The sequence below is a fragment of the Acanthaster planci genome, linkage group LG15 (assembly GCF_054643075.1).
Source record: "Acanthaster planci isolate LZ-2023a linkage group LG15, COTS_SCS, whole genome shotgun sequence".
Taxonomy (NCBI): domain Eukaryota; kingdom Metazoa; phylum Echinodermata; class Asteroidea; order Valvatida; family Acanthasteridae; genus Acanthaster; species Acanthaster planci.
The window spans coordinates 6,121,413-6,133,938 of NC_141791.1; the positions used below are offsets into that span (position 1 = coordinate 6,121,413).

At 43.7% G+C, this 12,526-nt stretch overlaps 1 protein-coding gene across 2 annotated transcripts in view; it reads right to left on the minus strand.

Annotated features, from left to right (window-relative positions):
* LOC110986164 (glutamate receptor ionotropic, kainate 2-like) overlaps positions 1–12,526 on the minus strand; it is a 65,413-nt gene that overhangs the window by 11,368 nt on the left and 41,519 nt on the right. For both annotated transcript variants that reach the window (XM_022247815.2, XM_022247817.2), the window contains exons 4-8: positions 2,665–2,934; positions 1,800–1,966; positions 1,626–1,679; positions 1,256–1,411; positions 132–287 (exon numbers count right to left, since the gene is read on the minus strand). In XM_022247815.2, the coding sequence (XP_022103507.2) occupies positions 132–287; positions 1,256–1,411; positions 1,626–1,679; positions 1,800–1,966; positions 2,665–2,934 (803 nt within the window). The remainder of the gene's footprint in view (positions 1–131; positions 288–1,255; positions 1,412–1,625; positions 1,680–1,799; positions 1,967–2,664; positions 2,935–12,526) is intronic.

Here is a 12,526-nt window from a genome sequence, read left to right on the forward strand (position 1 = left end):
TATTTTCCATACGTAAATATGTACATTCAATATTAAAATAAATGCAAGTATTATCACCGTATTTCTTCTTATTTCGCTGAATACGTTTACATCAAAGACAAGAATGTTACCCTATAAATAATCATATTTACCGACTGCACCGCGTTATAGTAACTCAAGCCGAGGTCCCACGCACTTTGGGTAGATTCGCAAGACACTTGCTGCGTGGACACCAATGAAGTGTTACTGAGGCGGTGAAGACCAAGTTTGGCTACGCTGACGGCATCATACATCATAGCTACCTCCGTCTGGTGAAAAATGTCAAAGTCAGTCAAATTTGTAGAAAATCTGTGCTATCGCCAACAGGAGATAGCCTCAGCCGTAACCTTGAATATTGTGTTCTCAGAGCTGTCAGACGGTCTGTGAGAAGATATTCACTGGTTTGCTGAGCTGGGCCTTGCCACTCGCAAATTCAAACCTCATACTTTCTAATATGGTTACCTAAACGCCTTTCATGTATATAGCTTGTACTTGTGTCCCAAAGGGCTCATTAGAGGACTTCAAGGAAACAGTCTGAGGAAATTTGATTTGGTGACAAGGATTTCACCCAAAACAGGACCGTGCACGCAGAATTTTGTCCCCAGCAGAGCAAACACTGTGAAAACCAACACCCGCTATAAACGAGTCTTTGAACGAGTCAATGAACCACTTTCTTTTTAAATAAACGTGTTTCTTTGTTCAGAAAAAGTTATATCCCAACAAACATGCTTTGTGCCGTGATCTTAACACCCAAAGGGGTCATTTTGTCTAAATTTATTAACACATCAACACGATTTTGCTTAAAAAATAAACACCATAGTGTGTTTAGCTTTGGATTACGAACACCACAGAACGGTCATAAAATGCTAGCGGGAAGGCGTTTAAAAGGTGTTGAAACAGCAACACTTTGTTTTTACGGTGAAGGGTACCAGAGGCTTTTAATTTTTAAAAATCATTCCCATTTTGAAAAGATATTCATCTTCATCAATCAACTGTGGTTAAGTCAGTTTTTTTTGCTGCTTCCATGAGGATTTATTTCTACCAGTTGGGGCATCTCTCTCAATGCCCTTTTCGGGCGTCACTGTCTGTTTTGCGCTACGAGGAGATAATCCCTAGATTCGCCAAGAACGGTTTATCGTATGCCTCATTCTTGCACTATTCGTCTTGTATGAATGCTTCTGGGCCGGTATAAACACACCATAACAGGCCTGGGTAGGTTTGGAAGGTTAGCCCGTACCGTGAAGGCCGTTTCGTTGCTGCCTTCCAGCTTCTGGTAGAATTCCCATTTCACCTTCTTGGACTTGACGTCAGTGCTCGTCATGTCCATCAAGTGGATGGAAGAAATGTTGACCGAGTCGCCGCTGTAGCGCGTCATCTCGATCAAGCACATGTCCTGTCGTGATAAAATACACCTTATAAACCTACAGTGTGTGCCCTCCCAATGCAACGCAGTGCACTGTCGGGTAACATACTATAAAACTCACAAAGAAAGACTTCCAGTAGCACGCATATTCTAATGAATAGAATTAAATAAACTTAAATCAGTTATTATGTCTTCCATCCAAGTACATTATTTTTACTTGAATACAGTCCCTTCCGGATCTTACCATTGAAGTGAATATATAGTGATAGTGACTTCGCAGCATTTGAAGTTCCAGCAACTGCATAAAAACAGCAAGAAAAGGCAATTTACTCCAGTGCACACATACACATACGAATTGAGTCAGTCGATGGTATTACCAAGTGACTCAGAGGCACGGCCCACGTGTGTGTATACGTACCAGTTCTAATATTGTCATGAGCACTTCTTGTTTGCAGTCAATAATGATGTGGTAGATCCCTGACTTCTTGATCTCCTTCAGAAGCATGTTTAGGTTTTGGGCCGTCATCTTTCGTAGCGTGAGCTCGCCCCGCGAACGCTCTAGTACGTGATGCAGTCTTATGAGCGCTGTCAACGACAACACACAAAATTACATTGTACAGGGTCTATAACTAAGGCAGGAAAGGTGGAATTTTTTCTAGCGGATTTGTGTGAGGCTCGGTAACTTCATAATCTCATAAGAAGGGAATATATCACCCAGCCAATCAGGTATACTGAAAGTCAACAGAAGGAGTGCTTTATAATTGGGCTTTCATGTGCTGTCTTCACGCGCAGTTCCCGCTGTACCAGCACTTGTGCTGGTATATAGTTGACATCAATGAATGAATATACTGTCGACTAAAGGCGCCTTTCCATAATGTACGTTTTTTGGGTACGTTGCGTACACGATGCGTTCATGCGTTTCACTTTCACGGACACAAAAATTCACATTAATTTAAATTAACTCCATTAACATAACGTACGTGTGCGTCGCGTTCGGCCGTCAAAATCGCCTCCGGAGCGATTTTGACGGAGATGCAAAGCTAGGCGCAAGTGTTGACGCGCATACAGAAAGGCACCTTCATTCGGTGACCTGAATTGGAAACCATTAAGGGGCGGCACTATTAAGCTCGTGAATAGGCAGTACGCGCTATACGTACGCTATACGTGCTGCTATAAACAGCAGTGGCTAGTGATTTGCCAAAACGCACGCGCGCGTCCAGTTCGAAGGAACCTACGAACGGGAGGGTTCAGTTACCAGCAGTCTTCCCGGTTAGTCTGTATACCTTCTTCGTCCTGGTAGACTATCGTCATCTTCGTCCAGGCATACGACTCGGTAAGGTTGCTCAGAAGGAGGCTGATGTACCGATTGTGCGGGTACAGGTTGACTATTTTGAGGTCCTTTTGGGAGGAGGGTCTCTCCTTATGTTCCCATCTAGCGGTAATGTGCGGCACCTGTAGCCGATCACAAACGCCGTCCACAGCGAGGTTACCTTCGAGCGTCGACGGGCCAAAGACGGCAGCAATGCCGCCCTCTTGTGAGAGTAGACTGCAAACTAACAAAGGGGAGAAAATCCTACATGAGCGTAATCATACACTACCCGATCCTTTAAATTAGAACAAACATACCAGCTTCAGCAGAACTGATAATTAAAAGATTCTTTTGACATCAGGGATCCATTATCGTTGATGAAAAAACTCAATGTGTAAAGAAAAAAGTGCACTTTCCCTGAATAATTTCTGATTTACCCGAAGTTCTACTCAAAGACAGGTACAGCGTAACAATGCAGAACGAATAGGCTATAGTTCACATATGGTATTTACATTCCTGACAATTGAGAGAAGAGTTGTAAGTTCAGAATCTGTGTATTCTGCGAATTAGGCAGCGAGAGAAGCATTATATTCGACGAATAACTCTCAGCACACTGATTGAAAGAAGTTTCTCAAGTAGATTATCATGCGATAGGAACACACAATGCCCGCAGCAAGCGTCAGACGACTGTCATCACACATCGATTGGGCATCAACCCTTGCCTGATCACTTTACGGAAACCCCCCGGGCTAACTGTCATTGATTTGCAGATGTGGCGTTCAGGAGCTGACTTGTGTCGAGCGGTGACTTCGTGCGGAGACGGAGGAGGGCGCGCTGCAGGGGACCCCTCACGAAAGATCCAGTGTAAATTTTGCAAGTAGGCGCAGAGGACTTTGTGTTTCGTCGAGCTGTGTGCTCAAGACAGCATACAGCGTTTTCGCAAAGGTTGCCGCTGGCGCCGTATGGACATGAAGCGTACCTCTTCCTTGTGTGAATCAATCGAGATTGATAGAAGAGTAACGATGTGCTTATGCAATTCATGAAACTTATGATATGTTCCAATAATCTAGTGCTTAAACGTGAAACTGCTTAACCCGTGTATTGATTTTTAGGGCAAGCCGGGTAAATGCGAATGAGTGGAAATACAGACTTCTGATGAGTGAAAATACAGACCTCTGTGACTTTTCGATGCGACAAAATAAAAGAACAAAAGATATACACAACCATAAATCAACAGCAATGGGGAGACACAGGTACTAATGGTACTTCTGAAATCACATTATAAACACACCCAGCTCTACTGACGTAGAAAACTGGGGGAAAGAGGTAATGCATTATCGTCTATATCCCGTGGGTAAAGTGCATACTGTGATAGTTTTATCATTTTTATCATAAACGACCACGACTTCCATAGTACATCGATAAGTACAGCGATGTTACAAATGCGCAAAATCAGATATCGGCTTGAAAGAGATTGCTCGAAAGCTCTAGCAGAGCTGACCGGCTAGTAAGCGATGTCAGCTCCGCCATAAAGCGGACATGGTAACGCATAAATCACTCATTCAATTACTCCGTTATGGAAGACTATTAAAGTGAGCGACTTGCCAAAAGAAGTGCCTAACATTTTTCTGAGAGCAACTTGCTTCAACAAACAGTTGACTTTCGGTGATCAACAGCTCACTGGCAGAAAAGACACAACTCATAGTGTCGGCAAGCGAAGACCTACGACTGTGCGATGCCAACGATTAGGCATCAAAATAAAAAAAAACAATAAAAAAAGAAAGAAAACATTCTGGCACTCCAGTTAACGTCACCTTTGATATTTAAGATTACTGTTTTATGTTCAGATTAACTACATAACATAAGCGTTGTGAGAAGTGAGATGTCTTAACTGTAATTCTTGTTTTCTGTTTGGATATACATATACATGACAGAATCTTTCTGAACATCAGGCAAATTGGCGGACGACGACTATAAACCTGGTTCTCTCCATTACAACAGGTGCATGATAGCGAGGATGAGTATTATGTAGGCGTTCGCTAGGCAAAATACCGCTGCATCTCTTGTGTTGTTAGTTAGTTGTATTCCCAAACTAAGTGTAACAGTGTAAGACTTTGCATGGGCTGCGATTTGGAAAACGGTGTCCCATGCGAAGCTGCTCGATTAACAATCGTCAGGTCCTCAGCTGACGACAACACAAACACTCAACTCCAAACGTTCGAGCAATTTACATTGGACGCTGAATCGCTCGACGACACGACAACTGTTTGATCTCTACTACAGAGCCCCTTCTTGTAGATGGCAGTCGTTAAGGCTGGCAATCGCAAAATAGAAATAAAGGGAAAACGTCCTGTCGTAAATTATGAGCAGCCTCGGGGGAGGCAAGACGGCCTCGGGAAGCATCATTTCCTCGCACTTGTTACTAGGAAACCAGTTAAGAATCGTGTCCCCTCGCAAGCTAGAGCGACAGGACGGTGAGACGTCTTTTATGACTGCAGCGTTCTTCTACAAATACCGTGACCATAAAACCTCGAAGAATGACAGGAAATTTCTGATAAACGTTTCTGCCTGCATGTGATTTACAACGTACCCGTTCTGTCATAAAATCGGCAGTCAATGCACTGTTTAATAAGAAACCAGTATCGAGTAGTTTTGTATTCGACCTCAGCCGACTCTTGTCAGAGTCGATTCCAGATTAACGACATATCTTCGTTTTCCAGGGATTAGGGGACGAAATCTTACGGGGGAGGAGTTTTTTTCAATGTAATCTACTTGGGGGTAGCCTATAGGTGCCTTCCCTATTACAATTGTGAATTTTTGAATCTTGATTGGCTGATTGAGCATTTATACACTGTTAGGGTTGGCCGCAAAGCAAGATAACTGTACCATTACATTTGAGTCAAACGAAAATGTCGCCCAATGGAAGGGTGTAGTACACCACGCTTATTTTTTGTCCAACTGTAGACTGAGGGACGTCAGTGAAGCCTGGTAGTGCACCATTGGTTGTCGTGCGGACTCTCTACGCAAGTTATTCCCTATTGCAGCAGAGAAAGGTGTGGCAGGCAATCAAACGTTATTGCCACTACTGTGTACGCTGCGACCCTGCAAGAGCACCGCGGTTGTGAACACATTAGGGTTCAGGAATGAAAGCTGGTCGTATACGTGCGCCTTACGCGATACTCGTATATGTACATGTATAAAAATGTACGTGAGCAACGCAGTTTATGCACCCATGGTTCCCCAGCACTATGTCTCTGAACACGCCAAGTGCTAATAATGCTGTGTCAAATTTATTACATATAACGGGTTTGTGAGGTTTTTTCTCGGACAAGCACTGAGTGCTTATTAATATACGTTGGGTAAGGGCAAACCCGTTATATATAATTAACATCTCCCCAACGCAAAAATACATCTTGTGTCAAATTTATTTGACTGCGGTTTGGAATAAGTCTTTTGCGAGTAAAATTTGAATAAAATCTGGTACACTGAGTTCTTAAATTCACGTGAAAATAGCACTTTTAATTCTCCATCCTAATAACACTGTTGCTATACCTCTTGATTCGGGCAAACGTTTGCTTAGTTACATAAGACACGCCTTGCAACAACACACCGCTCTTGATGGATAAGAAGGGCACAAAGGAACCAGTCCATTCCAGAGATGGTGGTCGCTATGCAAAAGCTTGCCCCGAATCACGAGGTATAGCAACAGTGTTTTTTGTCTGGGGAATTCAAATTCTTACGTTTATGTTCAATCAGATAATTGAGTATACCATACTTTCTTGAAATTTAACTCGCAAATGACTTATTACGCACAAGTCTGCAGTATAGGCTGTAGCCATTTCCTATAGAGTCGTGTCTAATTTCTCTCCACTTTCTCTCGACGCTGCCTTCTATTCTGGCACCCAAAATGTATTTCATGATAGTAGTCCTACATGATAGAGAGCTTTATTCCTCCCAGCATTCCCCGGAGCTCATCTGATGAGTGGATGGCTTGAATCAGGCGACTGACCGCACCGGCCAGTAGCGAGTTGACCAGGCCAGTCGCCCAAGAGAATCTCGGCTATTTGTGCCTAAAGACAACCGCCTGGACCCGCTTGATTCTAAGGCCTTCCTTTAAATATACCAATAAGCCAAGGTCTTTCCCTTTCCTTTGGCGCGAAATATATTCACTCTGTTTCCTGTCACTCAGCAATGTCAACTTGTGTTCAATCTTAAACCGCCATTAAAACTGCAGATCCTTTTCCGAACTTTAATGGTATACCAAATCTAGTACCCTGACGTCGAACTCAATGACCGAAATAAATAACATAGCCAAATGTGTCAGCAGATGATGACTGATCACATTTTTCTTATCGCACATCATTATTCTCGCCACTTGCACCTCATTATCAGCATGATGGCTTTAAGGACGAAGATGTTATGTTATTTTGTCTCTTTTTCACTGATCCGAATTCACCGCTCAACATTTTACATCAAGTCAAGGTTGCGCTATAAATCGAATTGTACCAATACTTTGTCGCAGTAAGAAAATGACCCCAGGAAATGAACACGTTTGACAAGATTGGAAACAACAAATATTCCCTAAAGTTTTTGGCATATCTTTACGCAGTTGCTGATGTTTGAGGCGAAAGGAAATCGAATTCTTTTAACTTGTTTTACCCAGTAAAGTTGCCTTCATATTTGACAAAGCAGTGAAACACATCCGCCAGTGATAGACAAGTTCCTTTACTCTTTTTGGCTCTTTTCTCACCAATTGCTCCAAACCTCGGAGGACAGGATTGATCCACCAAAGAAGCACTGCCAAAAGTGAAAAACACACACACACACACAAAAAACTCATCCTTATTGAACGTCATCAAACGGTGGCGTCTTACCAAGACAGAACCTCAATCAATCAGGAGGTAAGTTTTTTGTTCTACTTGGTTGGGTTCATCTAGCTCAACAACTAAAAAAGCCTTTATCGATATTCTGGCGATAAAATGTTGCGCAGTCACCCAAAGGCGCTTCAGAACTACAGTAGCGGATTTCGCAGTGTCCCTGATCAAACAGATAATAAACACGTTTTTAAAAAGGTCTTTGGGGGTGATTTACCGCCTTGAACTTGATCGGAAACTCAGACAAAAGTTAGTTAAATCCCTCCTCTCGACAGAGTAGACATTTTTTTCTTGTTGAACTTTAGTAAAACAATTGCACAGTATGCATTACATTGCACTGAGTTTCCATGACGCATGATCAAGAACTAGTGATTGAGCTCGCTGAAAACAAATTGTTTCCAAAAAACGTCTAGCGTTAACTACGTTTGTGCCTTAGGCTGTTTTGAATCCAGCTACGGAGAGCCGCTGCATATCTAGTTATGATCTAGTTTGAATTTCAATAAGTTACCACAGATGTCATGGCTGCCGGTTAGGAATTTGGGAATTCATGTTGGGCCACTGTTGATTGGGGGCCAATCCCTGAAGATGTCAGCTCAACGGCAATAGGCATGTAAGTCATCGAGGGTGGGTGCACATGGTTGCCACGAATATCCGAATCTTCCCTCAGAGAGGATTTTGGAGTGAGGAAAAGCATGTTTCATCAGCGACAGACCTTAAAGATCAGTCTCTTGACACAATGACAGATTCTTGAGTCTGGAACCTTTCCCCTTGAAATTAATTGATGAGAGGAGCTTTCGACTAACGTCATTCAGAGGAGTGCAGCCCCTTTAATGTAAGGCTGAAAAAAACTGCGCTGTTGCACGGGAAGAGCTATTTTATTTTGAGAAAGAAAAGTTATTATTTGTTAAATGGAATAATGTTTTCGTTGGGTTTAAGATTTTTGTGCAAGAAAAGAAAACAAACGCGCTGACTGGCATGTTTTGGGCCCTGTTAAAACAGAGTTTAGATGTTTACAGCATGTTGTTATCGCGGCTCTTGTTCCGTCTCCATGTAACCGAATATTATGTGGCATCGGTCGCTACGGAAATCAGGCTCCTTCTGGTAGGCCCGTGCATTGTGGTGCACAAACAGCGAGACGGTCCTCCCCTACGGCCATCGGTATGTACCCACTTGTCTGGTGCTGGGATGGCAAAACAGACAGCGAATATGAACTCTGTGTTTTTTTAAAACTCATTCACGTGCATTCTGTTCTGAGACTGGGCTCTCGGCGCGCGTCCGAGCTGAGGGCGACTTGTCTGTCCGCAGACGTGCCGCGACAGATGCGTTGTTGAATTAGACGACCGGTTTCTCCACCTGACGGGTTCAATAACACGGCCCACAAATTGGGACCCACGCATGTGTGTGCTTCTCCAAGTGTCTGTTATTTGATAAGACCGAACTGATTTCGAGACTGGTTTGGGCTACATACATGCTGATTTTGTTGAAGACATTTTGCATCAAAAATTAAAGGGTTAGGGAATCAGATAAAAAAGGGAAAAAAAGAAGAACAAGAACAGGAGGTCCTCTGCTGTGCCCTGAAAGAATGTGGTGATAACCAGTTATAGCCAACTTATTAAGACACGGGTATGCAACGAAAGCCGTCTCTTAAGGCTATTCTAATCAATGTAACAAATGTAATAGTAAAATCTGTAACACTGCCACTGTAGGTTATGAAGTATGCTGAACTTATGGGTGAATATATCGAGAAGGTGCCAAACCCAGACACTGAATTCTCCCAACACGCATGAAATTCAACGTAATTAAACAGCGCGAAACAGCAAAAAAAAATTCTTAAAAGAGGCGCGGGAGAAAACAATGTCACTTTAATGCAGTGTTGAACGTGCTATGTTACACTAAAAAGCATAGATTGTTTTTATTTATTGCCCTGTGCATGTCTACGACTTGTGTTTCTGTGTCGCATATATAAACATAGGAATATGAGGCATCTACATCGCTTGAGCCAGCTTGAATTTCAATCTTTGAGTGTCTTGATAACCGCGCTTTCTTTCATACCGTGCGCTTGGCTGGACCGCCGATGGGACAAATCCGGGCTTACCCGCTGATCTCTTGGACATGGTGGGTAGAGGGGAGAGGGCTTACTACCCAGTCTATGACAAGATACCGACCACGTCTCGAAAGAAGACGGCTGCAGGTGTTTTCGCGTTTAAGTGGATTTGCCGGAATAGGTCAGGCCATCTTGAAAGGGTCGAGCAAAAAAACAAACAAACAAACAACAAACATCTATACTTTGAGGGCAGACCCGCCTATGTGAAAATTGGAATTACTCAATCAAAAGACGTACCATGCTGCGATATGGACATTAATACCCAAAGGAGTGTTTCGTATTTTGTATAGCCAGCAAATGCATCAAAGCAAACTACGTTTCACTTTAATGTCAAGAATGAAAATTCAACAATGTCAACATGGATACACGTGGAAAACGTAAAGTGTCCATTGTTTTTGTCATTGAGGAGAATTCCAAGGTATATGGAATGAGTGGGATGCAGTTTTCATAACACCTATTGGTATCAATCATCCAGGAATGATCACAACAAGGTCCTATCTGTCGCTACGGGCATCCCACACGGCAATTATATTTAGCTCGTTCTTCCCAAGACTCATGAATTTTCTGAGAAGTCTTTACCCTGGTGGCGCTTTCTGTTGAATTGAAAAACATGCCAATGCAAACATTAATTTGTCTTCAGAAAGCAGAAGGTGGAAGGGTCTGATTCATATCAGAGGAAGAGCTTGTTATCTGATCAAGCAAAGCCGTGTTGTGCAACTTCTTCATTTTGCGACATAACGCCCCTGCGCGTGGCCGCGTGGATTCATCAGAAACAGAAAATTGAAACGGAGCAAACATGTTTTATACTCGGCTCAGAAAAAGATTGCGACCCAGATATGTCAGGGACAGTTCATACGTTGACAAGGAAGGTTCGCGCATGAAAGCTTGTATTTTTTTCCAATTCGGCATTAGGACCACAAATTAAAAAGGAAGGTAGGCCTATGCTTGCGCTGTACCTCGCTTCTTTCCGTTTTTGAACTGGTTCCCAAGCCGAAAATGCTCTGATAACCTACATTCAATGTTTCTCTCCCGTTCAGTACAAATGACGCTGCTGAAAATTTGCACGGTCTTGTTGCGGCCGCTTGAGGGGGGGGGGACGAGGAATGCCAGGCTTCCTGTCTGTCATGTTACCCGTTACCCTGCCCCAGTGATGCCGCTTAGTAATGCGTAATGATGGCAATTCATGTGATCCATCATGCACTCCTCTCTGCTTCTCCAATCCATGACTGGGGGTTGACAACCCTTAATGCGCGACCTGATCGTCCATAGAAACGGATTATCGTCAACATTTCGAGTAGTCTTATTTCTCGTCAGCGGTCATGTGGTAACATTCACTGTATGAAAAACGTTTTCGGTGCCGGAGAGGACACGATGTTGCCTCCCACGCAAAATAACTGCAGCGTCTTGTCTCATCGTGGTTGACGTTCGGTACTTGTGACGCTATGCCATGCTCTGTTCCACGCATGCCCATATTTCAATGCCAGGCAAGGGCCCCAGCTCGTCTACCCCATTGTAGGGTGTCGAAGAAAACTGGAACCGATATCTGTTTTTGCCAATGGATAGTCGGCGTCATCTGACTAGCCTGTCACTTTTAATATATTGTCCCAGGACTGATTCCTCGCCAATAAATCTGTGGCAGCGAAAATGTGGAGCACTTGATCGCGTCAATCAGGTGACTGCGAATGTGAAGAGACCCATACTTCAGTTACCAATGCAATCAGTGCGGTCTAGATGATACACTTCCATCAAAAAAACCACAAATTGCAAATTCACCTCAAGGGCTTTTACTCGATTAGTGTTTGTGCCAGGGAAGCTGAAAAGTAGCAACCAAACAGGGCACAGCTCAATCGATCCATCCCTGGAAATGCCAGAACGGCATTTATTGGAGCTTCTGTTCCTCTTTTTCAATACTGATATAAAGATTCTTTCCCAGTAATTGCTCTAGCTATAATGGGGCTGACCCAAAGTTATCGAATTCACCGATCCAGAGCCGAGCGAGCTCGACGGACTATGTCGTTTGGTGGAGTCACAATGATAAAAGTAAAATACATACACGTACAAGAGCACACCCTCGTTAGGAAATGCAAACCTGATTTACGAGGGTAGAACATAAAGGATTGAGGTCCTTTTCATCGTCAGTGACATTTATGCAAAGTCAGGCTTACTGGTTTTTTCCGTTTCTCAAAGGACTTTCTTCACAACGGTGGACAAGATCCCGGGAGCTTATGCGGAACGTGGTTCACTTGATGGAAGCGGCTGATAATGCGTGCACGGGGAAGATATGGATGCAGCGCGCACAACTGGCAAGACAAACGGGATGTGTGATGAATGATGCGTCATTAGGTCACCTCGCTTGTTCCAGCTTATCGTTTATCTTTTTAAAGCAATATGCTTATTATTCCTTCATAGTTTCACTGTGTCTTTAATTAACAGCTGCTAGGGGGAAATCTACAGGCTCCTGTAATAAATAGGATAGGTCGTGGACACCGCATCCCTCAATAAATGGTGTCGCTGCCGCGCTGCTGGTACGTCGTTGGTTTACCCTCGATATGGTCTCCGCCGCGACAAATGAGTGGAGCTGGCGTCCGTCCGGTTTAATCCCGGTGGACCACTTGAACTTTTCGCGTCGGCAGCGCATGTTGGGCTGTACTTGCCATGGAACACTCCTAAGCCGCGTGCTTTGCTCTGTCGTCAGGGGGAGATGGCCCCTCAAGTTCTCGTTAACCTCCCATTGTGTCGTCCTACCCGTTGGAGATGCTACCCCATCGTCAACAGTGATAACCACATCAATTCTACTCAATACCAAACGGGCTCTAGAAAATCCCACTGTGTTCTCCAGTGCACGCAGTCATGTGCTT